The sequence below is a fragment of the Oreochromis niloticus genome, linkage group LG13 (genome assembly GCF_001858045.2).
Source record: "Oreochromis niloticus isolate F11D_XX linkage group LG13, O_niloticus_UMD_NMBU, whole genome shotgun sequence".
In the NCBI taxonomy this organism is placed as follows: domain Eukaryota; kingdom Metazoa; phylum Chordata; class Actinopteri; order Cichliformes; family Cichlidae; genus Oreochromis; species Oreochromis niloticus.
Window position 1 is genome coordinate 1971575 of NC_031978.2, and position 26042 is coordinate 1997616.

The 26042-nt window shown below is 46.4% G+C and overlaps 1 protein-coding gene and 1 long non-coding RNA gene across 2 annotated transcripts; one reads left to right on the forward strand and one right to left on the reverse strand.

Annotated features, from left to right (window-relative positions):
- Positions 1 to 3729: 3729 nt before the first annotated feature.
- Positions 3730 to 23969, forward strand: nfkb2 (nuclear factor of kappa light polypeptide gene enhancer in B-cells 2 (p49/p100)). The gene is given in 25 exon segments (XM_003457469.5): positions 3730 to 3869; positions 5604 to 5714; positions 11557 to 11593; positions 13037 to 13106; positions 13859 to 13899; positions 15266 to 15364; positions 16172 to 16323; positions 16957 to 17069; positions 17351 to 17509; positions 17836 to 17940; positions 18023 to 18111; positions 19372 to 19510; positions 19789 to 19899; positions 20054 to 20266; positions 20358 to 20499; positions 20583 to 20697; positions 21045 to 21147; positions 21150 to 21251; positions 21354 to 21523; positions 21626 to 21728; positions 21811 to 21989; positions 22217 to 22304; positions 22388 to 22557; positions 23229 to 23340; positions 23558 to 23969. Coding segments are annotated over 24 exon segments (2700 nt in total). The 5' UTR covers positions 3730 to 3869; positions 5604 to 5697; the 3' UTR covers positions 23629 to 23969.
- LOC102076532 (uncharacterized) lies at positions 9244 to 10714 on the reverse strand. Its single transcript, XR_267551.2, has 2 exons — positions 10410 to 10714; positions 9244 to 10330 (listed from the first exon to the last, which is right to left on the reverse strand). It is a non-coding gene; the product is annotated as an uncharacterized LOC102076532 (long non-coding RNA).
- Positions 23970 to 26042: the final 2073 nt, after the last annotated feature.

Here is a 26042-nt window from a genome sequence, read left to right on the forward strand (position 1 = left end):
TGACTGGATAGTTTTCTTATCAGATAGAGAAATAAAATAAGTCGCAAAATGTAAAAGCAAAATTTCCCCGCCTGGGCTGCCTCGCACCTCTGTCTGTTTCAACGTGTGACCCCGCCCCTCCCCCTAACAGTCGGGGATGAGTGCGCTAACATACCTGTAGGTTGCTGTTTTAATGAGTGTTTGATGGAAAACAACAATGGCGGAGTTTGCGTTCTCCAGTCGCATGATAGGTGAGTCCTAGTAAATAATTTTCCAGTACATGTACGTTACACATGCTATTTTTAAAAAATTTTGATTATTATTTTGCTAGCTTTCAAACTCGCTGGAGAAATGATTGAAATGCACTGAGTGTGATGCAATACGACAGCGCTATTATACAGTTAGTTATGGCATGGAGATTTATGGAATATGCTGTGAACTTAGCTAACATTACTTAGCAGTAATATGAGTTACTTTACTCAAGTGAAAGCTTTAAACATTAGCCCGTTACATAACTAGCTAACTTAAGGCTTTCTGATTAACCCTCTGGGGTTGACGGAGTCAGATGTCTCAGTTTCAACTTGGGTTGAACGTGCGGACTTCAAGCTATATACCAGTTTTTAAATTGTGTTGACAGGTCACGTAAAACCAGAGTTATGATAAAAAATACACGCAGTGTTTTTTTCTGAATAACACAGTGGTGTTCACAGTGGGAAGAAACAGTAAAAACTGCATTTTCTACGGACAGCACTAGCAAACACTCATATCAAAAATGATATGGCAACATGTGGCATTTGGTTGTTTAGGAAGAGGGGGAAGTTTTAAGAGTGACACCAGCGAGAGAGAGAGGGAGCGAGTTTTGATACGTGAGAGATTTGTGACGTTTACCGTCTTTGGAGTCTCAAGTTAGTGTGTTGTCTTGTGTAGTTAGTGTGTAGTGTAGTCACTGTTTTGTTTTATGTGTCAGTTCTACTAGTGAACGTCACAGTTGCTGCCTTAAAGCCACCAAAGGCAGGTTGCAGTGTAAACGCTGAGTGACACACCTGCTGTCAGACCTGCAGGTTTATCCCTGTGCTGTTCTCATCTGTCTTAGAGTGGACACAAACTATTTTTTGGAGTTGCATAAATAATTTGTGTGCCTTCTTATTTGATGCAGCACACCTGATTGTTCTGTAAATAATTTTAAATGGTTATATAAAAAACGTCTGAGCCTTGGCTGCATTTTTAGGTAAATAGTACCATATAACTTTGTTGTTTGCAAAACTTGTGCATATTTTTTAAAAATGTGCAATTTGTATTTGCATTTCAAGTTATGAAAATGATTCATTAGGCATGTTTGTGGTTTTTACTGTCAAAAATATCACTTTTTTTCTACTCGTATATTAAATTTTGTCTGAATTTAGATAAATTGTGCTGATACAGTCTGTCAAAATGAGAAAATAACAGATTGGCAAGATAAACAGTTTTTAAAGGTGAAATATAGAGGCCAAATCAAAAGTAGTCAAAAGCAGCCAGTTACACCCTGGAGCCCAGAGGGTTAAAGGCTGAAAGCAAAGTTGTCACCAAGTACAGTTTATATTTGTGTGTATTGCTGCAGCTTTTTTGAGTATTAACTTGGTGCCTTTGGGTGAAATAATGGTAATATGAGTGATCCATATGGTCACAAAGAATAGCCACTTGTTTCTGTGCTACCAAAGTTCCCCGGCTTTCATTCAAAATGTGTTTATGGTCAGCACCGACACATTAAACTACTTTAACATTATAAATGTCTTCAAGCTCACACTGAGGCCTGTGGGGCACCATCAGCCACTCAGACAGTACACACATTTATATGTGTTTGTATATGAATATTTCATACTTTAAGGCTGCCGGTTTATTTAAGGGAGATGAACAAAATACATTGGAATTGTACAGAATAATATCATAGATGATAGATTAAATAAACAGATTTTAAGTAGATGCTTGTGCATTCTTAAAGTCTTATATGTTGAATTGAACTATGTGATCTATTCAAAGCCTCCCAGTCAGTGCTGTTCTCCATGCCTGTCTGACTGTACATGATGTTATCAGCACAAACACTTTAAAGGTGATCGTTTAGGACTTCAGCAATAATACAGATAGCAATGTAGTTAAACATCTCACAGTTAGTTTTATTGGGAATTAACTTAAAAAACAAACAAACAAACATCTGTCTCCTATTTTTTGTGTCATACAAGAAAGAAGCATCAATATCTGATGAGAAAACTTATGTCTTTTTGGGGGGGGGGTCAACAGGAGATGAATATCTCTAATAAGTTGATTTGTTCACATTTTCACATCTTAATTTTTAAGTGAAATGTGCATTTTCAATTTATACACTATATGCATATAAGGCGGCCGTTTCCTTTTGCAGTATTTTTGTGTGGTGCATTTTTCTATGTCTTAACAAAAAGAGAACAAAGGTGTTTAAGTTCACCTAGGATGATTTGTTTTATTTTTCACATGGCGTTACTGAGGTGATGCGAATTGAAACATGCATTCTTTTTTTTTATTTTGGCGGGAGGGGGGATGTGCTGGAAAAGCTTGAAAAGGGACCTTGAAAGTGCTTAAAAAGTGCTTGAATTTGACCCTGAAAAAGGCGTATGAACCCTGTTACCTGGATTCACGTTTGGTGAATCTAGGAACAGCGTGCAGCTCCCTCCACACCGTTTTCAGACTGAGCTGATGAGTGATGAAGCTCACGACTTATCTGACGAATCAGTGATTTCATAGACACAGAGGGTACTTCCCGGAGTGTGACCTGCACAGGCTGGCTCAGCTCATGCCACGGCGCTGTGATCCTAATAACACCTGAGCTCACACTGCAATCACGTACCGCACGCACACACACACACACACACACACACACACACACACACACAGAGCTATAAAAGAATATATGTAATATTTTTTATGTTTGTGTATTCTTCTCTGTATGATCATTCATTTGTTTTTACTATTTTTTGTAAAGTTTTTAACTTAATCATATTTTTAAAAACATTTCCTTTTTGTTTTTTCCTTGTTTTTCTCCCTGGGTGGGCGTGGCTCCCCTTTACCGTCCACCAATTAGTGGGCAGAGTTTGCCACGTGGTGCCGGAATTCCCCTTCAGCTCCGGGGCTTTCCACTCTGACTGACTGCCTGCGGTCACCATGACAACCGAGCCGAGCTAAATCAAGTTTGTTGCGGAGGGCGGGACATGACTTCCGGTATGGTAATGATTATCAAAACAAAAGCATAATTTTACCGCATTTTGAAAGGATATAATTTAGTTTAAGTATTTTTTATAAAAAAGCATTAAAACCTTCTTTTTTGTTTGTTTATATTTCTAATTTTTCTGTTTGTGTAAAAATGTTTTTGTCGTTTCACTTTTCTCCTTAAAATTGTTTTATTGGGGGATTTTTCTGATATAGCTTTCTGTGCTTTTTGATGTTAATTATTTTTAATAATTAGTATAAAATTATATTGAGAATTTTAAATAAACCTAAAATCTAAAACTGAAAAATTCAAATGGAATAGTGATATCTCGAAATTGAATGTATTACAGTGCAGAGTTCAGAGGAAATAAATAAAATTAAGATAATATGAAATTTTGATTAAAAAAACCCACTTGAAATGCTGTTTTATAATTTCCCTGAATATGTTTTTGAGATTGGTTTTGTTTTATTATTCTCCCTTTGTTGGTTTTTTTCTCTTCTCTGAATCTTTTTCATGCTGATTTCTCTCCTGTTCGCTTCACATCAGAGGTGCGGGGTTCTTTCCTTTATTTTGAAATTTGGGAGCAGGAAGTGACCTCGGGGTTGTGATTTTGGTCTTGTTGCTGAATCCAGTTTGGAGTTTCCAGACTGAAGTGAACCTTGTGAGCTGCACGCAGGTAATGTTTCTTTAACTTGATTTAAAGTCAAACTGCTGATCAATAATCAATAAATTAATAACCCACCGCTGAACACGCACCTGTAACTCTGGTGATTCCACCACAGCGGAACTTTAATGCCTCATTTTCCCGTGACAAACAGTCGGGGTGACGTGAGCAGCTGTTACTCGATCACTGAGGATTATTGATGATCGATTATTGGGGTGTTTCAGTGCTGGCCGTGTTTGATGCAGATGAAGTGTGGAGGTGTTGGAGGTGTTGAGGTTGCGCTGTAATGTTTAAACTGGCTCGTGCTGCTTCTATAATCCAGGCTCGTGTTTGTTGTCAGGCTCAAATAATCCAGTTCAATAGTTAGCCACAGTGCTCGGCCCCTGGGGTTTGTTCTTGAGCTGCTTCACAGTTCCAAATAATCCTTTACCGCATACCGAGCCCTCGGATTCGCCAGTTTCCGGAAGCCTGCCGAGGGGCCGCGGAGTAAGGACTTCCAGTGCGTGCGGTGGTCTCATTGTGTCCCACCTGCGTCTCAGATGTACCTGAAAGAAGTTCCAGAGGAAACGAGGCCTTTCTAACAGGAAGTGTGCTGCACGCCAGCCCTGCTGTCGGCCGTTTTACCCTGTGTGACCCGAGGCGGCTCCAGGCGCTCCACAACACCTGCATCATCTCCATCCAGGTGTTCACGTTGGATCCAACGCGTGTGGCTCTGCTCGCACATTTCCCCAAAACGAACCCGTGAAACAGCCGTGCTGATGTCAGACATCTGCAGGGTTAGGGAACATTTATCGTTATGATTTTAGGTTAAAAACAGTCCGACCTTTATTCCTGAACTCTGACGCTGACGTTTTCCTTTAAGGCACTCTGATGACAGACATCCACAGACTTCATTACTGTAAATATGATCAAAATAGAATTTTCTAGACACAGATGTTCACAATATTTAATCATCTAGATGTCTTCTGTTTTATTTACAAAGCCCCAAACACAACAGCAGTCACTTCAGGGTGCTCACAGACCCACAACTATACAGCAGACAGCAGCCAACAATCATGTGACACTCGCTGAGCACAGATATGGTGACGATGGTGATGATAGTGCTACATTAAATGAACTTTTCTGTTCGCTCTGGAAAAATGAATGAAAGAAGAATTTCTGCCTGACAGACATGAAAATATCAAAGCGGATTAAAGAAGCTGAGGAGAGTTTAAATAAGGCCGAGGTTCGAGAGTCAGAAAACTGTATTTGGAGGAAGCAGCAAAGCTTCAGCACGTCTTCATCATCTGTGTGTAGGACAGAAAGTTCCGATGGCGCCTAAACGCCTCGTTTGGTTTGCAAATCATTGAAAAAAATTCATCATTTTCTTTGAAAGATGAATTTTTCTGAGTTGCTTGAAAAACTTTTGAAAAACATTTTTCCAAAAACACATGAAAGCAGATGTAAATGTGACCTTTCCAGAGCTCCTCCTCCTCCTCTTCCTCTCAGCTGACAGGCACACTTCAGTGTCTCTGTTGGGTTTTTAGGCTAACAGTTTCCATTGGTTCTCAGCGTTTGTGCTAAGCTAACCCCATGAAGCTGAGGCTGTGTTGAAGCCGGACTGCTCCTTTAACTCTGTTTGTTGGGCCTGAGCTCCCTGATCGTCCCCAAACATCAGAGAGGAGGAGGAGGGTGGAAATTCCCACTGATGTGACTCCATCAGCCCTCACCGAGCTGTGTCATTAACCCTTCACTTACCATCCACAGGAAAATCCCTGAAGGAGGAAGAACAGGTCAGCTGCCTCCTCCTCCTCCTCCTCCTCATCATCATCATCATCATCGTCGTCGTCAGCGCTGAGCCATGGCAGGAGCCCTGCGGTACGTCTGCTGTTAACCCTGTAATGTGCTGTGATGCGTTTCCTGTTTGTGATGAGATGTTTTGGAATCCTGTCGCTCAAACCTCAGCGACGCACAGGAATGTTTCTGTGGTTTCTACGGAAGCCCTGAAGCTCCAAAGAGTGATTTTTATTTTGGTTTGTTTTGTATGTTGTGCACTGAAGTTAAGGCAGGCTGTGCGTCTCACTTCCCGTCCTGCTCGCTGCAGCGCCAGGGTTTGTTTTAAATTGTCATGGCAGTATTATTATTATTATTGTTATTGTTGTTAGTAATATTAATACTATTCAATTTTATTTATACAGCACCAAATCGCAACAACAGTCACCTCAAGGTGCTTTATATTGCACAGTAAATCGTACAATAATACATACAGAGTAAAACCCAACAATCATATGACCCCCTATGAGCAAGCACTTTGGCGACAGTGGGAAGGAAAAACTCCCTTTTAACAGGAAAAACCTCTGGCAGAACCAGGCTCAGGAAGGGGCGGGGCCATCTGCTGCAACCCAAGACTAATTATGATGCGTTTGGGTTCATGTTCTTTTCACAGTTTTTAATCAGAACGACTTCAGTTGAACGTTACACCGACTGCACTCACAGCGCTTTATACAGTGTACACACACACACACACACACACACACACAGAGCAGTCATGTGAGAATGAGAGCAAACACAAACATGAATCAAAAGGTGAAAGGTCGTGAAAATGTGACGCATCACGCTCGGTGCACTCCGGGTGTGTTTGTCCTCCACGTGTCTGCGTGGGTTTCCAGACAGGTGTGTTTGATTACCTGAGGAAATGTACACAAACCTGCATGGTGGCTGCGTCCCCGGCTGTAGGCTCCACCCCCTCCCCCCCGACTTGATTTGCAGTAAAGAAATAATTTTTAAACCACTAACAGACCGCCGCTCTGAAGCACGTCATGCTTTCTGTCGTAGATTGCATAAATCATCATTCAGCACCACTCACATGTAGGTACGTACTGCCCCTCTGGACAACTTGTGGAAGCCTGCAATCAGAGAAAAGTATGTTTTTAAAGAGACAGGAGCCTGTTTGAGACGGAGGATGGACTGATGCTTCGGTCCCGAGCCGACAGCAGCCTGTTTTAGATTAAATAAATCGTCTGACCAGCTGAGACCTCAATCTGTTTTGTGTTTCCGTGACAACCAGCAGCTGATGACTAACACCTCTTTAAGTCACATGGAGGTTGTTTCTGAAACAGCGGTTGCTACAAAACATCCCAGCGCAGCGGAAAGTTTGACTCTATATGGCTCTCACCTGAAAGCGATGGGAACCTCTGATGCAGACTGACGTTGGTCTGTTCGTTCAGTTTGTTGCTGCTCTTCCTCATAATCAGAGCCAAGCTGCAGGAAACACCCTGATGTTTACAACCGGGACCAGTTTTTACTACGTTTTGTAGAAAATACAGGTCAGAATATAAAATAAAAAATAACAAACCATCACGTCCTCAGATTTGGATTATAAGTGATGCGCACATGTCAGGTAAAAATACACGTTAGACGCTGTCGGTTTTCTTCATGACTCCTGTATCAGCTCAGTGTATGTATGCAATAATAATAACAACAGTAAATAATAATATTGTAGTGAGAATAATAACAGGTGTATACGAGTCGTTCTAGTTCATTTTTCCTTGATGAGAAACTTAAAGTGCAGCGTTTGTGTGTCCCCGTGAAGCCCACACACACCCTGGTTTATTTAAAGTTTATTAAAGTTCTTCTGGCAGTTGTTCTGCTGACAGGCAGCAAAGAGGACGTTGTTGGTGTTACATGTAGAAGTTCATATGTGGGGAATATTCTCTGACTCATGGCAAATATTTCCTGATTTTACACGCCTCCATTGAACTTCTCATCACAGAACAATAGTGGATTCAGACACTCGTATCACTGCAGTAAAAAGAACATAAATGCGTTTATCAGTGTGGAAATAATCTGAATGGAAAAGTTAAAGTTCAGCTTTTAAGGTTTTAATCTCTACTCGAGGCGGTTAGAAGATGTTTGCTTTCATGAAAGAAGCAGAAGCTCTGTTAAAAATCTGGAGCTGATTTAAGATTATTCCAGTTTCAAATTGGCTGTAACGCTGTTCCTCTGTCTTTGCTGCTCTGATCCATCACTTTCAGCATTTCTTACTAACTAATATCACTTACAGGTCGAATCCTCCTGCCTGTAAATCACACTGTCTCATCTGTTTTAACATTTAGAAATGTTTGTGAGTCTGAGGGATGGTGCCGGTCTACGTAACCATGAAATGCTCCACCTCTAGAACACAAATGTTGATCCTACACATCCAGGTCTAGAGCGATCTCCACCCCCGTCCTGCTCTTCGTCTTTTCCTTCTAATGTATTGGTTGAAGTGGTTTTCCGGCAGCTGCAGGTCTTTCCTATTTACCAGAGACATCGCTGAGGTTTTTCAGCCTGGCTGCTCGTATGTCTGTTGTTAATGATCGCATGTTGATGGTGGTGATGCTGCTCTGATACAGTGGACCACATGATCTGGATCTCCTGAACTGTCTAATACTGTCTCTGTGGCATGTGGCATACCTCATGGTTCAGGTCTGGGACCACTTCTGTCTTCACTGCATGTGCTGCCACATGTTGTGCATCATTTCTCTGCTGATGATGCTCTGATTTATCTGCGCCTTAAACCACACATCATCTCGTATGCATAATTCACAAAATCTTGTTAACCTTAATGAAAATAAAAAGTGAAGTTTTAGCGAATCACGATGTTCAGCAGCCGGTCGCACTCTCCATAACTCCTCCTTCAGATCTGGAGCCCTGACATCAGGTAATGTTTGTCATCTTTGATTCTTTCACTTGGCTCAAGTATCAAATACGTTGATAAAGCAGCTTACTTTAGACATTAACTGAGGTTAAACCATCTGTTTCTGGTAGAAACGTCTAATATTATGATTGCAGCGAGTTCATAATGCTGCTGATATGGAGGCGTGGCCATTATTGGCCCATCCTCTGATTGTTGCACTGGCTTCCTGTGCACGTGCATGCAAACGTTTCAAATATGGTAAATGGCCTGTATTTGTATAGCGCTTTACTAGTCCCTAAGGACCCCAAAGCGCTTTACACAACCAGTCATCCACACATTCACACACTGGTGATGGTAAGCTACATTGTAGCCACAGCCACCCTGGGGCGCACTGACAGAGGCGAGGCTGCCGGACACTGGCGCCACCGGGCCCTCTGACCACCACCAGTAGGCAACGGGTGAAGTGTCTTGCCCAAGGACACAACGACCGAGACTGTCCGAGCCGGGGCTCGAACCGGCAACCTTCCGATTACAAGGCGAACTCCCAACTCTTGAGCCACGATCGCCTGAAATATTGTTGGTAACTGCTTTACGAGTTTCGTTTAAGTCGCGTGTCATTCACTGATGTCCGCCCACTAGCAGCTGATTGGTTCGCACTGCTGACCGGGCGTTCTGAAACTCCAGAGTTGTCTTCCTCCTCAGGTCAGCTCATCTTCCTCATTACCAGCCTTCAAACTGAAGAAAACCCTTCTCCTCCTCGTCATGCTCAGCTTCAGACTGGGTTCAGCTTCTCTTTTTTATTAAACGATTGTTCTTATTTTTACTTGTCGTGCAGCAGTTTGCTCGTTGCTTCAGTGTGGGGTAGAAATGCAGCGACAGAATCAGGAGCAGCAGTCAGGCCGATAGCAGAAACTCAGTCTGCAGCTCGAACGTCAAACGTCTCAGGCTGATTATTAATAACCATCATAAACCAAACATAACCAGATTCAAGCTGCACAAGTTTCATGAAGGTCAGTGCAGCTCTGAGTTTCACAGCTGACTCACAAACCGCGAATAAGACACGAGAGGAATGAATCAAACAAATAATACAAAGAAAAGACAAATAAACAAAACTGGGAACAATGTGCAGTAATCAATAAGCTCTAATCAGCACGATCAGCAGGTAGAAGAAGCTTTCAGATCCATTCAAACCTGCAGCGTTTTTATTTACTGGTGAGATGAATCAGGATCCACAGTTTGGTTAAATACACACAAACGAAGGACGTAGCATCGCTTTTGCACTGGCATGTTTTTTTAAATACAGATGTTAATAATGTGCGCGTGACGATGACTCTTTGTACCATCTGCTGGTGCAAATCGGTATTACACAAACGTCAAACTCGTATCTGAAGATAAAGTTTCACAAACTGAGCGCACGGCTGTGGCAGTCAGTGCTCGAACTCTGTTCACATTATACATGCTTCCCTTAGGCAGTATCATTTTAAGCATAGCATACATTCTCACTGCTATGCTGATGACACCCAGCTCTATCTGTCCATGAAGCCAGATAACACACACACATCAGTTAAACTGCAGGTCTTAAAGATTCCTGCAGCTGCTGTCAGCTGTTCTTCTGAGGTTTGTGGTGAATGACTGAAGCTCTTCGGCTGTAGAGCGTCCGGATGGTTCGGGAAACAAGCTGAAGGAGCTGGAACCAGCCTGGGACATCTGCTCGAGGTCACAAACATGAAGTGTGTCGCATGGGCATCCTCAGCTGTTGTTTGTGTGTCTGCATTGTGTTGTGTCTGAGCGGTTGATGCGTTCGGTCCTTCTCACGCTGCAGGTGAAGAAATGTTTCATCAGGTTAATTCAAGCGAATGATTGAAGCTGTTTCAGGGAAACATGAAAGAAATAACCTCTGTGGATTCCTGCAGACTTCCCCTCGGGTTTTCTCTCATCTCGCTCGTACTCTACCTCTGTGGGTTTGTCTCTGCATAGCTCTCTGATTGGCCGATGCGCTGAGAGGGGCTGTCCCGTCACAGCGGGTTGAAGCTGGGAGAGCAGTGAGCTTCACATCAGTTTTGAGTCAGAGGCGTTAGACGAGGGACAGGAAGTCGAACGAGAAATCAGCAAAAAGACAGAAAACAGAGCAAAGAGGAAGCAGAGCGGAGCCGGAGGCCCGGCCGTGACAGAGCGTCGTTCGCAGCTGTAACCTCTGCAGGTTCGTCCCTGTCTGCTCGTTCTAGCTTCACGCTAGCTTCAGCTTTAATCAGCCGCTTTCTCTCAGTGTTAAACCGCTTTGGTCTGAAGGCTGAACGCTGTCGGGTTTCTCGTCTGCTCTCTTGTGACTGTGCTGCAAACCTCATCAGCTGTTTGCGCTCTGATGGTTTGAGGTGAAATAAGCTGTGAGAGTGCAGCTGTAGTTATTTACTGCTCTTTAAGCTCCACACGGCTGCTTCCACTCGAAGCTGTTTCTGTAGAAGTCGTTCACACCGTCATGAGTGTCATTTAAAGAGTTTAACTGTCACCGGAGGTTTCAGGATGTTGACTCTGTCTTTATTTTTCAGGTTGAATGTTTATCTCTGTTTTTCTGCCTCGTCTTTCTTTTTGTTTGTTGTTGCTCTTCTTCCTCGTCTGCCTCAGCGGCAGCAGCAGAATGACGTCAGCAACTGTAGCCCCGCCTCCTCTCTCAGCAGGCCTGGGATTCTGGGGGTTTTCCTCAGCTCAGCCACTTCCAGGAAGTGACTGAAAGCAGAGCGAGATACGGGAAGGGGAGGGGGCACAGAGAGAGAGAGAGAGAAAGGGGAGGGAGGGGGAGATTAGAGACAAACAGCAGAGAAGAAGAAGGAGGGAAGGAGAGAGGTCGTGCAGTGTTTGAGTGCGTGAAAGTGAAACTGCTGAACTTTGGATCGCTTTGCTGCGCTCTTGTGTCTTTGTTCGCCTCTCGGGACTTTCAGCTTCAGCCTGAGGGGGTTTAAAGTGACTCGGCTCGGCCGATGATTCCTCCAACACGCCTCTGACTTTCTCGACGCTTCTCACTGACTGTCTCTGTTTGTGCTGCAGGATGACTGAAGCCCAGTTCATCACCTACGAGCACGAAGTAAGTCCTTTCTCTACATTTCTCTTCATTCTCTTGATTACGGGAAGTGTGTTTTTAATCCAGCTGATCAGCGAGCGTGCCTGAGCCTCACTCTGACCGTTCGTACTGACACGAGAATGTGGAAAATGATTTCAGGTCTCCTCTGATTACATCATCCTGAATGGATTCGGAGGCTTTCTGCACATCTGTGAAGTTTTATTTGATGTCTAACGCCGTGGCTGTAAACAGAGACGCGTTTACATCAAAGCCTGAAATCAAAGCCTGCGGTGGGCTCTTTGTTGTAAACCTGTGGAGACCTCAGCAGGAAGCATCGACACAAAACCAGTTTTTTCTTTTTTCCGTTCAGAAAACTTTTCATACGGTGCGCGAGGATCGGATAAGTGTTTGATGTTGACTCAGGAGCAATGACACCGTTTCCAGTTTAAGAGGAAGCCACTACTGTTTAAGTGCTGCAGAGTAAAAGTTTGCATGCGTAACTGCAACCTCGTTCAAAGAAGCACAGCTTTGTATTTAACCAGGTGAGAGGTGCAGGTGACACACCAAAGCGTCGCAGAGCTTCAGTCGGTTGCTGCTCGTTTTCGCTTTGATGCAACAACAACGCGTTTGAGTAAAGTTGTTCCTGCTCTTCGTTAACTAAGGGGCCCCACCACAGGCCAAACAGGCTCCAGATGTTTGCACTGGGTCTCTGGACTGCTTCAGATTAGCTGCTGGAGTACGAGCCCAGTGTGGTGCGTTCATCAGGATGGCAGCAGCTGTCGCCCCTGTAGACATGGCTCAGGATTAACGGGGCGCTCACAGACGTGCAACTTACTGGCTTAAATTTGGTAAAGCATCCCAAAAACTACATTTAAAATCTTCTTCATTCTCTATATGAGTGAATTCTGTGCAGCTGAATGCAATCATGCGGAAAGGTGTAAAACAAGTGGAGGCTGTTAAAGAACAGAGTGCTTAAGTTACGGTAAGAAGTAATCGATTCATTTGAAACTCGTTAAAAAGCAGAAATCTGAGGGGCTGTGAGGCCTGCGAGGGGGTTTACAGCACTAATGATTCATGTGATCGTTTAACTGATCAATCATCATTTTGATACCAGAGATGTGTCAGTTTTACTGATAAATCGATGATTCACAGGAACGTTATGAAGCCCCTGAAACTGTTTTACAAGGGTTACCTAGGCAACTGGAGTCTGGAATGTCCGCCAGCGACCAATCGTAAGCCACAGAGTGAGGCACAACGAACGAGCCGCTTCCTGTGTGGTCGGCCTCAAATATCCCGGGTGGAGGTGTTCCACAGGGATCGACATTGGGCCCGCTGCCTTTTTACATCACAACTGTAAAATGTGCTTTTACACCGACAGCACAGTCTGATGGTACTGAAAGGTCTGAGCTGTAAAGACGATCGGTTGACGACACTCTGTTAAAGATGTTTCTGCTTGTTCTTTCTCAGCTGCAGCAGTTCATGCCGTACGACTATATTCCAGTGGACATAAAGACAGAGCCCTTCATGCCTGAGACAGGTGAGCATTCAGGACGATGTCACAGTCACGTCAAACTATGGAACAGGTTGAAGTCCCAACTCCTTTTTTGCTTCCTTAATCAGAAAAAAAAGATGCATGCAAGGAAACAACATCAATCTGCAGACACTCAGTTGTCTTTCTGTTATTTAAGCCTGTTCGTTGCCTTTAACACACTGACCTCCTGTCTGAAGCTTCTCACTGCACCACTGGGTGTCACAACATCTGGTTTAAAAAGGTCAAAGGTGGACCATTAACGAGTCTGACTGAGAACACAGTCAGGCTGGAGTCAGGAGCTCCTGAGAACACACGAGTGTATTTGAAACCAAGCCTTGTAAAGTCTAGAGCCTTTCACCATCTTTGAGTCTTGCTACAACCTCAAACAGCCCAGGATGGACTCAGCGCTCTGATCCTGCCCTGGGGGCGCCCCAGTACCCTCCCTCAGTTTTAGAAACATGTACAGTCTGGGTTTCATACCCAGAAAAGTGTGTGTGTGTGTGTGGGGGGGGGGGGGGTAGGTAGGTTAGTGGGCATCAGTACTGTATCATGTTACAAGAAACTCCACAAAACTCCAACGAATAACACCTGGTCATCTAGAACCTTCTACAATTTACTCACGTCTTGTAACATTTTGCTTCTCGCTGATGAAATAGTGAAAGTTGATGATGATTTTGAGAAATGATCAGTCACAGCGACTGACGAATGTTTTAAACGTGTCGCGTTCATGTTTTTCTTCACCTGTGTTTGTGTTGTAGCTCACGGCCCGTACATTCAGATCATCGAAGAGCCCAAACAGGTGAGACTCACATCTTACTTCCTGTCTTTGTAGTTACTCTACAAACACAACAAGGCAGCAGTGGGTGGATAAAAACTGCAGTGGAAACATGGAGTGAGGCGATAACAGTATAGTTTAGCAGTAAGACTCAGACGGCCCGATAAACCTGGATTATTGGTGGTTCAGATCTTTAAAAATGCTCCTGGTTTAAACGGGATTGTTCCTTCGTTAGTCCTCATTTGAATTTTATTCACAGGTGGAGTAATTAACAGACGCCAGCATTACCGATGAAAGGTCCATTAAATTATGTAGCATGTTGATGGTGTTCCACAGGGATCAGTGTTAGGTTCATGCTTTGTCCCAGTCCAGTTATATTCCCATGAGTTTTCCCCTGAGCCTACCACAGACGAGTTTACATCATAACGTTAACATCTTATCCTGATGTGATTCTAAAGAAAGCTTAAAGTAGAAAAGCTCTGACAGTTTTTATTATTAGTACAAAGTCTGCAGCTCTGCTAGGGTGCAGTGTAGCTGCTAAAGTAACATCAGCGTGATGACGTAAAACGAGCAGCACGACACAAAAATGTGTTTGTTGTCGTGTGTAACGTGAAGCCGAACGATGCCCTGCAGGTTTATTTATAGAACGTTTCACAAAGCAAACTAACAATAAAATATTTGGATTTGTAGAAAGTATTTGAACAGAGCGTGAGGTGATCCAGCGAGCTCCGACCTGAGCTGAAGCTCAAACAGGAAGAAGAGTTTTAGTTCAGACTCAAAGCGGTGCTTCCCCGTCAGCGGGCTGATCCACATGTTAATGCAACAGTCACTTCCTTTTATCCAGGGTTTTCCCAACAGTCATATAAGAACACGGGACAGAGCCGACGAGCACAAACAGGGAGTTTCTGCTGCTAAAGGTTTCGTGTCTGCTGACCGTCTCTATGCAAATCGCTCATTTCTGCGCTGAAGACAAAGGAAGTGCCGAGTTTACGCAACCAGTGCTGAAGTAGTGACGCAAACACTCGGGCTGGATTCGCGCCTGCTCACAGCACCGCAGACTGCACACCGGCTCTGATATGCAGTCGCGTATTTAGCTTTTCTTCAGAATAAACAGGATAAAGTTTAAGATCATGAGTCATACACACTGCAGCTTGGAAGCTCGCAGCTTCATCAACAGCAGCTGTTTGTAATGAAATGAAGTTTTTTCAGTGGTAGTTTCAGACCCGTCGTCTTCTTTTAAATGTTGTTGAATTCATGCGCTGCTTTTATCATGAAGAGAAAGTGAAACTGTGAACTCAGGGAAACAAATACAGATGTTTCCTTATCTTTACTGCTGTGCTTATCTTTAAAGTGTCCGTGTGTGTGTGTGTGTGTGTGTGTGTGTTTGCAGAGGGGATTTCGTTTCCGTTATGAGTGTGAGGGTCCATCACACGGCGGGCTCCCGGGGGCCTCCAGCGAGAAGAACAAGAGAACGTACCCCACAGTGAGGGTGGGTAACACACGCCAATAACAAACTCATGACCTTTCGCCACATTCACCTCTCCTGTGGTCAGTGTTTCTGTACATCGACCTAAAACTGAACTCAGTCAGGTAGTTAAAAAAAAAACACCCTGGGATGTTTGTTTCTGGATAAACGGTCCAATAATCCATCAGTGCTGATCAGGAAATGTGGACGTGAAATCACACCTGTTTCCAGCCAGGTGGGGGCGAGCGTCACATTTGTACCGATCTTCACAACAGTTAACGCAGGCTGATCGGTGACAGTTTGCATCCAGTGAATCCAAGTACATGAGCGTCCCTGTTCGCGCTGTCTCTCTGCATTCATATTTAAAGACTTTTTGGAACTTTTTTTATCGGGTATTTTCAGCGGAGGGAGACAGGAAATGTGGGCAGAGAGAGCAGGGGGAATCGTCTGGGGAAATCCCTCCACAGCTCGGTACTGCACCTGATCTCCCTGTGCATGGAGACACTCGGAGGAGCTCTTATCAAAAATAAACATGATAAATGTTGATCCTCAGAGAGCCACGCGTGTGGGTTAATGATGTAAAACCCGGTGTCCCACAGGGCTCCACGCTGGGCCCACCCGCTCTTTATCGTTCGTGCCCTAAAGCAGGTTTCGAAACGTTCTCCCACAATGCGTTTTCTGATGTTTGTGTAATGAATGTGCTACACGTGGCCCAAAGTTCACCACTGCAGAACCTCCAGCCTTCATCTTTACGCACCTTTAACCAGAACATCCACCATTTTTATTAAAGCTGTTCAACCTGCAGACCGTAATGCTGTCTTTGTTCCTCAGATCAATAACTATGTGGGTCTGGCCCGAGTCGAAGTCCAGCTGGTAACGCACACCGACCCTCCTCGCGTCCACGCCCACAGTCTGGTTGGACGCCACTGCATCGAAAACGGCACCTGCACCATCGACATCGGCCCCAACGACCTCACCGCCTCGTTAGTATCCAATCACATCGCTGCTTTTTTCCCCCCTCCCTTTTTATTTACCTCCCCTTGGCCTTATTATTATTATTAAAAAACACAGTGACCCCTGAGGGGGGTCAGCCAGAGCATGGCTGACTCTGAACTTTTAAACTTTAATGAAAACAAGACTGAGGTCATTATATTTGGTGTCTCACCGGAGTCAGAGTCAGCTCCTAGTCAGTCTTTGGTAACTTTGAATCTTTTTTATGTATTGAATATTTATTTTATTGTTATTTAATTTTCTTTGTCAGTTTGATGTGTGTGTTTTTTACTGGAAGCACTTCGGTCACTCATGTTGTTTTCAACATGCTCTTTAAATAAAGTTGAATTGGATTTGGTGTCAGACAGTTTAAAGACAGAGAGGCAGAAGGTTTGTGTGTTTGTGCCTCTTTGTGCTGCTGTGAGGGAAAAGTCCAAAGAGGAAGTCGCAGCTTTCTTTCTGAGATTCAGATGAAATCCACCAAAGTGTCGGGAATCTGTGATGAAAAAACCCTGAGAGAAAAACAAAAACACGCTGAACACAGCGCTGACTGCGTCTTCACTGCAGTCACGACCTTTATGTAGAAAAGAGACACTGTGGATAATGCATGATGTCACTTCCTGTAGGTTCAGTAACCTGGGGATCCTCCATGTGACCAAGAAGGGTGTGGTTGAAGTTCTGACCCGGAGGCTGAGAGAAGAGAAGAAGCGGCTCAAAGGAGCGCACTGTCACCTGACAGGTAGACTCACCTGAACACCTCAGTCCAGAGTCTTTGTTTCACTTTCTCACCGTTTAAAATGGTTTTCTGTTCGTCTTCAGAGGCGATAAGTTATTGTTTTGGTTTCAGACGTTGAGAAACAGAAAGTCAGAATTCTCCTTTCAGTTTTTGAACTTCCTGTTTCTTTAAGCATCAGAACGTGTCGTGCTGTCATGTCCGCACACAAACGTCAGACCATAAACGTAACGATCAGCTCAGCGGGACGAGCAGAATAAAGGTGTTGAACTCATGCGTGTTTGCAGATGTCGAGGAGTCAGCCATCGTGAAGGAGGCCAAGGAGCTGGGGAAGACGATGGACCTGAACATCGTCAGGTTAAAGTTCACCGCCTACCTGCAGGACAGCACCGGCGCCTTCACCAGAGCACTGAAGCCCGTCGTCTCCAACCCCATCTACGACAGCAGTGAGTCCTCAGTAAAGATTTGCTTAGACGAGAGCTCGCTGTGCTGCAGAGGTGGACGAAATCAATGCTGACCATGCAGCGCCCTCTGGCCTCTGATTGGATAGAGGATTGAGCGTCTTGCTCAGCTGATCTGAGCGCAGTGAACTTTGTAACCATGAGCTGTATTCTCAGGCGTGTTTAGTGCTGAAGGCTGCACACTAAAGAGACAAAGTAACCAGTTTGTTTATTAAAGTAAACGATGTAACTGATGAAAAAGCTGCAAATGAACCGCACTGCAGACGCTGACAGAAGCTCAGCTCTGATAAAAACCTCTGTTGTTCCTGCAGAGTCTCCGAACGCCTCCAACCTGAAGATCTCCCGCATGGATAAGACGTGCGGCTCGGTGCTCGGAGGAGACGAGATCTTCTTGCTCTGCGACAAAGTCCAGAAAGGTAAAAAAAAAAACCTTCAGCGCTTTGCGTTCACCGCCGCTCAGGCTGCAGACGTATCCCATCATGCCTCTGTGCTCCTCAGATGACATCGAGATCCGGTTTTACGAGGAGGATGAGGATGGATGCTGGGAGGCGTTTGGGGACTTCTCACCTACGGACGTCCACAAACAGGTAAGAGAGAGAGAGAGTGTGTGTGTGTGTGTGTGTGTGTGTGTGTGTGTGTGTGTGTGACCGTGTTTATCTTTGTTGGGACCAAAATCTCGTCCCCACGAGTTGCATGTTTGAGACTCAAAATGTGGTTTTAGTGTCAGGGTTACAGTTGGGGTATGGTTAGGTAAGCAGGAGGGGAAAGCTTTGTGTCAGTTAGATGTTCCCACAAGGATATGTAAACACGGTGTGTGTGCGTGTGTGTGTGCGCACGCTCTGAGGGGAATTCCTCCAAACGGGCTGCAGACACATCGTTCCAAACATCTGCCCGCTGGACGAGTTCACCTGCCTCAGCTTCAGCTTGAGGCTGCGTTTGGCTGAGTTTGGGGGAAGCAGGGAGCTGTGAGGAGCAGCTCTGCCAGAAATCGTGTCTCAGATCTGCTTCGTAGGAAATGTGTGAGTCACTGAGAGACAAACAGAGTCAGCCTTCAACACAATAAACCTGCAGTTTGTGGGTTTGTGGTGTGTTACGTTAAAAATGGCGAAAATAATATGAATAAAGTGTCGGTGGCTTTTTTCAGTGTGCAGGAAAGCCCCCGCGCACTGCACAGCATGTGTAGCATCATTAAAGAGGAAGGGGGCTCTCAGTGTTTTTTAAATGTTGGTTTAAAGAGCACAGACCAGCCCGGACTGCTCTCATCACACAGCAGTCACCTCAGGTTTTTCTACTCCTGCTCTGTATGATGTCACAGAGAGCAGCCAGAGAAGCCCTACCCACTTTAAAGCCTTGCATTTGTGAGCATGCTCAGAGAGGAATAACGCATTTATTCCTTAGAGATCCATCGTGGATCACATGTCTGAACTGAAATGGAACCAGCCCCTTACTTTGCCTCGCAGTGGAGCTGATGTTTCCCATAAGGCACTGCTGTTCTGCTACTCCGTGCTGATTGGTCGGTTAAGGGTTTAGGATGCTGTAAAGCGGCTTGTGCTGCTTTGATGTTCCTGATACTCACAGAAACCAGCAAAACATGTAAAAGTTAACTTTTTTTCTCCGGCCTGTTAAAAACACTTTTACTAGCTCGAGCGCGCCCCCTGTGGAACAGGAAGTCTTAAAGGGGGAGGAGCTCCAACAGCTTATTTTAGGCCGAGAGTGATCTGAGGGGCTGTGTAATGTAAAGAAGGATTATTTCGAGCCGTCAGTCATGCAAACCTGGTCTAATGGAGGCCACGAAAAAGAAAACGCTTCAGGATTAACTGGCTGAGTAACTGGTCTCCTCTCTGCAGTACGCCATCGTGTTCAAAACGCCGGCCTATCACAGCACAGAGATCGAGCGGCCCGTCACCGTCTTCCTGCAGCTGAGGAGGAAGAAGGCGGGCGACAGCAGCGACCCCAAACAGTTCACCTACATCCCTCAAGTCCAAGGTGAGCACACAGCACATTCTAACCAGGCGCTGCCGGTAAATCCCCACAGAGGCTCGCAGATGTTTGGGGTTAAAGGTCACAGCTCTGGGGCTTCCCGCAGTGGAAACTGTTGGCATGCACAGACTTTCAGTCCTCACCTACTCACTCAGGTGTTCATTACACAGCAGCAGCGTCATGAAAGTGAAAAATGGAGCGAGAGACACGAAGCGTACTTTCTAGTTTTTGAATTTCCGATGTTTGCTTTTCGTCACCGTCGTCTCGTCTTCTCTCCCTTGCAGACAAAGAGGAGGTGCTGAGGAAGAAGCAGAAGCCGCTGCCTCACTACGAGCACTGGAGAGGAGGAAGAGGAGGAGGAGGAGCCGGGGGATTTGGTGGATCAGGAGGAGGAGGTAGGAATGTTTCTAAGATTGGCATCAGAATGGGGATTTCCTCGCATGAACATGAGAGACTCAAACGGAGGCGGCGCTGAGGCTTCCCTCGGCCGAGTTTTGCTGTTGAATCTTCGATGTCGGGCTCAGCCGCAGGTTTCGCTTCTTTCTGCAGGATTTCAGTTCCACCAGGAGATGAACGGAGCAGGGGGAGGAGCAGGAACGGGAGGCTTTTTTAATGTCTCTTTCCCTGGCTTCGGTAATGGGGGAGGGGCTCAGATGTCAGGCTCCGCCCCTCGGTCAGGTGCTGCCCAGCAGCAGCAGCAGAGCGACAGACAGTCAGGAGGACAGAGCGACTCGCCGCTCCGTCAGCAGCTGCTTCAGATCGGTAAGAAACGAAACTGTTCTCCTCTTGTCATACGCGAATGACGCCGCCGTACGCTCTCTCACCTGAACCTCCACCTCTGCTGCGTTTCCAGCCGCCGCCCTCAACAGCAGAGTCTCTCAGAGCGCCCGGCAGACCGCCGCTGCCCTGCTGCAGTACTGCAGCACCGGAGACGCTCGCGTCCTCCTCGCCATCCAGAGACACCTGTGTGGCATCCAAGATGGAAACGGAGACACGTGAGTGTTTCTGAGAACCAATCAGAGCAGGTTTCTCCTCTGCGGTTTGTTTGGTGGCTTCACGTGTTTGTTTCTCCTTCCAGACCTTTACACCTGGCCATCATCCATCATCAGACAGGTGTGATCCAGCAGCTGATCCACACTCTGCTCAGCAGCCAGCAGCAAGGCATCATCAACACAGCCAACCACCTCCAGCAGGTAAGCTCCTCCCCTTCCTGTCTGATGTAGTTAATGAGTAAACACACCTGTAACAGGTAATAACATCCTGCATAGTTTACAGGTTGCTAGGTAAACTAGAACTGACCTCATTTTTTTAGCTGCAGGTCTGAGGACAGGTAACTATTTCCTTCAGAAACTGGCAGATCAGGTGTTTTCAGACGCGCAGGTAAAGTTCCGGGCAGTTTTTCCTGTTTGGAGTGTTTGTGTTCCTACTGCCGTTTATTCACTGGAAGAGCACAGAGCACACACCTGTCAGGCAGGTTAGGGTGCTGCAGGAAGCTGCAAACATCCTTGTCACGTGACCGCTGACTCCTCCTCCTCTGCAGACTCCCCTGCACCTGGCGGTGATCACACGGCAGGTGAAGGTGGTGGAGGTGCTGCTGAAGGCGGGGGCCGACCCCAGCCTGGTGGACAAAGATGGGCGCACCCCCTCCACCTCGCGGCGCTGGCTGGGGACCACAACATTCTTCGCTTCCTGCTGGCTCACCTGGGAGAATGCCACGCCCACCTGGTCAACATGCCCGATTTCCATGGTGAGAGGACGCCCCCCCTCCCCACCCCACCCCCACCTCCCCACCCCACCCCCACCCCGAAATGTAAAAGGCTGAAGTAACCGAAATGTTTCTCTCCGTCAGGTCTCCACCCACTCCACCTGGCCGTGAGGAGGGACGGCGAGCGCTGCCTGCGTCTGCTAGTGGAGGGCGGAGCCAAAATAAACGAGCCTGAGCAGAAGAGCGGGAACACCGCCCTCCACCTGGCCGTCAGAGAAAACCTGTTCAAGGTGGCCTGCCTACTCATCACCGAGGTAACGAGACACAGCAGGGGGCGGAGCTTCTTTACATCAACCTGCAGTGCGTCTCTGCGTGCGTGCGAATCTGATGTCATTAACGTCTTTGTGTGTTTCCAGCTCCGAGCTGACGTTAACGCCTGCACGTTTGGAGGAAACACGCCGCTCCACCTGGCCGCCAGCCTCGGCTCGCCGACCTTCTGCTCCATGCTCATTGCTGCAGGTGAGACGCACGCACACACACACACATGGGGAGGCAGAGCCACGTTTACCGAACAGGTGATTAAAGGTGGGCTGTTCCTCAGGTGCTGATAAGTCCATTGAGAACGATGAGCCACTCTTCTTCAGCTCCTCGTCCTCAGATGATGAAGATGAACCAATCAGAGAAGAAGAGAAAGAGCGAGAGGTCGCCCCAAAGACATCCAACCCCCGCAAGAGACCTGCGGGAGGCCACACCCCCCTGGACCTGGCTAAATGCCAAAAGGTAAGTTGTACTTTCAAAATAAAAGAATCTTTTGCAGATGTAGAGACGGCAGATGTACAGGTGATTGACCAACAACGTAAACACAACGGGGTAATCGATTCAGAGTAATCAGAGTATACCCTCAGGGAGGTCAACTGTGTGCGTCGTTTGGCGTTCTCTGAGCGTCGTTACGGTTTGTGAGGACACTGTTGTGTGTGGTTACATCACCTTCTCCTCTTCCTCCTCAGGTCAGGAAAGTGTTGTCGCCCTCTAAGAGTCCGAAGTCGGATCGCCGCGGCAGCGGGAACATCAGACCGACGACCAGCAGCACTGAAGGTTCGTCTGTCTTCTCTTTTTAGCTGATCGCATTTCAGATGTTATTAAAAACAAGCTAACATGAAGCTGCGATGCCGCCACAGAGGCCGAGCGCGTGGGGCTCGACGAGGACACGCTGTCACGGCTCGTGGACGTGCTGAGCGTCGGCGACGTCCCCTGGAAGAAACTGGCGGAGAAGCTGGGCATGATGACGCTGACTCACCTGTACCAGGACTGTCCCATGCCCTGCCGCCAGCTGCTGCAGCACTACAAGGTAAGAGCCACGCCCACCGCACACACGGGCCTCGCTGAGGCTGCGTCGGGTCACGTCTGACGTGATGTCACCCCACGTGTCAGCCTCTTCCTCTGCCCGAGTCAATTGGAGGTCTCTTCATGTTAACAGGGAGTTCGTCCTCGCCACTGTTTTAGGGTCTTTACCCTGAAATCAGCTGCAGGTAACAGCTGTTAGCTCACCTGTCAGCGATGTCCTGGCTCTGCGACGCTCTCGCCTTCTGTGACACAAACAGGAAATATCACTGGTGACCGTTTCAGTAAGCTGTGCTGCTGCTTCCTGCGCACACAGTCACATGATCGCTGTCAGTTTGTTATTTAGAGGAAGGTTCTGTGAGGGACATGTGACTCATTTGTGACGTTTCCTGTTTATCTCGATCAGCGAGTCAGACACACCTGTAACACCTGTGACTCTGAGCAGCGAGGCGTCTGTTATTACTGCCGAGTCACTAACGTACAGCGTAAAGCACCTGGAGGGGATTTTCTGTAGAATAAGAACTGAAACAAACTGAATGTCATGGGCTCCTCCTGGTGGTGTATGTGGGTACTGCAGCAGAGCGAGATTCTGTAAAATGACTTCATTTCCACGTTAAGCTGCAGAGCTCTGCTTTGTGACGGCTGCAGCTCAGAGTAAACGTTTGTGTGTGTTTGCAGCTGGGTGGAGGTGCAGTCGAAGGCCTGGTTGAAGCTCTGCACTCTCTGGGTCTGACAGAAGGAGTCCGACTGCTGAGGAACGCCGAGCTCCGAGACGACAAACACAACACAGGTAACTGACGGAGGCGTCCGATAGCTCTGTCAGATCTGACAATTTACACGCTGCAACAAATGCACCACAGTCGATAGAGCAGGACGGTACTGAGCATGTGCAGAACAGCGATGACTGGAATCTGTTTTTGGTCTCAGATCTAACATCGAAGTGCTGTTTACGTTTTGTTACGTCCAACAGACGCACTCACCTCGTTCTTATTCTTCTCTTCAATCAGACGTCACGGTCGACAGCGGCTTCGGCAGCCAACCAATGGAGGACGTGGAGCCGCCCGCGGGCGTGCAGTGACGAGTGCGTCACGAGTGCCATCCTTCTGCGATCCATCAGAAACCTGCAGCGGGTTTCAGAGATCGGACTGTAAACGTTTGCTTCCCGTAGGATCGAGACGAACATTTGAAATCCAGCTCAGCGAATCAAGATAAAGTTCATTTTTTATAAAAGAAACACAGAAGATGGACGAATCGACGCTGAAACTGTACCATAGATCCCAGAGCGTGCTCTTTTTGTTAACTTATGTTTCATTTTCCTGTAATAATTTTACTTTATTAAAGAGTATGTGTGTTGTGTCAATAACCTGTTTGAAAAGTTGGGTGGATGAAATGATCAATAAATCTGTTGTTTCACTTTCACACTGAGCTGCTTCTTCTCCAGTCTGGAAACTGGAATTTCCCATTTTCTGTCCGGTCTGAAACGCAGCACGCCTGCTCCCTGATATGGACGATCCCAGTGCCTCAAAAATAAAGTGATGATACCAAAACTAAACGCATAAGTTTGATGTGAAACATGAGCCAATCACAAAGCAGAGTGTGCTTAAGAGATGAATAAAAAACAAACAAACATTGAAGTTTACCAGAATCAAAAGACGGCGACCGGCCCGCCACGTGGCCTCGTCGCCGTTTACAAACCAAATATAAATAGTGTTCCTTCGTTTACTGAGGTAAGTTTTAAGGAGGAGCCAAGCTCGCGGTCTCAGGTGGTTTGATACTCTAATCTGTCAGCAGGAGGATTTTAGCGCTGATCCAAGAGGCAAACAGAAAGTGGAGGATCACCATCAGCACCATCGTCGGCACCATCAGCACAGGATTAATCCACCTGGAGACGGATTACTTACCTGATATAAGACGTGTGGGGAGGAGCTCAGACTGGATCATGGATTCTTGCGAAAAAAAAGCATCTGGACTTCTTTAAGTTTCATCCGAGAAGCTTCTTCAGTTCTAGGGTCAAATGGTGGAGAGTCACAGGTTAAAGTCCTGTGGGAGTGTCCCCCCCAAGAGGGTCGCTGACCCCCTATCAATCCTCCATCTAATCACACGAGCCAAGGTGTGAAAACAGGTGTAGGTCACGATCAGCCAAGTTTCAGGTGAACCCACTGTGAAACCTGGCCCCACCCTATCATATGATTTCCTGAGGTCAGATGAGCCAGGATGTGAGTGGGCGTTAAGGAGTCTGGGAAGGGTCTCAGAACTGGATTATGGATGGCAGACAGTTGGTGTCATAAGCCCCGCCCTCTGTTCAAAGATGGACATAGATGCTTCTTTCACTCCTCTTTCAAACCATCTGTCTTCTCTGTCCACCATGCGGACATTGGTGTCCTCAGAGTGACCGTGTGTGAACTGTTTGGCGTCTCCAGTGTAGAGGCCTGAGCACTCCTCTCTGCACAGCTGTGTTGTTGAGTGTGTGTCTGTGGTACACTAGGACATCGTGCTGGGAGAAGACTGAGTGTCTCTGACAAACCTGAACTCCTGTTTGTCCTTCTGATTCTCCCTCGTTGGTGTCTGACCTTCGTTTCTGTGCAGCTTTGCTGATTTGATCATAACCACATGTTTTAAGAGCCTCCTTTACAGCTCCAAAAGTTGATTCTGTTCATCTGGACGTTTTCAGTGGGAGAAATGTTTCGTCACTCGTCCAGGTGACTCCTTCAGTCTCAGCTGACTGCAGGTTTCAATCTTATAAACAGGACATTTGCACAATGACTGAAACCAGCCCACTGAAGGAACAATGGGCTGTGAGGTCAGTTCCTTCAACACTGATTATGCAAATTCTCATGACCACTGATCAAGGCCCACTGACCTTTACACGTGTGTTCCTTTGTTTTCCCTTCAGGCTTAGAGGGAACATTTTCTGTGTTGTCCTGATTACTCCCAGTTTGTGTTCCCGAGGGTGCTGGGAGTCAAAGAGGAGGAACTGGTCCGTGTGTGTGTGGGTAAACGTCCTCAGTGTTCACAGCACAGTCCGACAGTGGTAACCTACATCTACGGCAGAACCAGCTTCACCCAATCAGACCTCTGACACATGTTTGAATACAACGAGTGTTTCTACAGAAATGGACGTCCACGGGCCGCCTGCTGTCACCTGCTGTAGCCAACCTTTACATGGAGGAGGCGCTGTTTCTCCACAGTGTTGGTGCTAAGATTCAGAAGGCGTGATCTCCCTTATTAAAATGGGTCAGTGCAATAGCCAGAGGAGCACCATCAGTGGATCTAAGGATCCGGTTTGGAGACTAAGGGTGAAGAAGTTCGATGACATGGGTCGTAAGGCCATAACAGTAAGAATGAATAAACTGATATCTGTACCTAAGCAGAGGCCAGTGCAAGGACTTTAACACTGGAGTGACGTCTTGCTGCAGCATTTTGGACCGTGTGAAGGTGAAGAAGAGAGAAGAGCATCACAATAATCTAATCTGGAGGAGATGAAGGCACAAA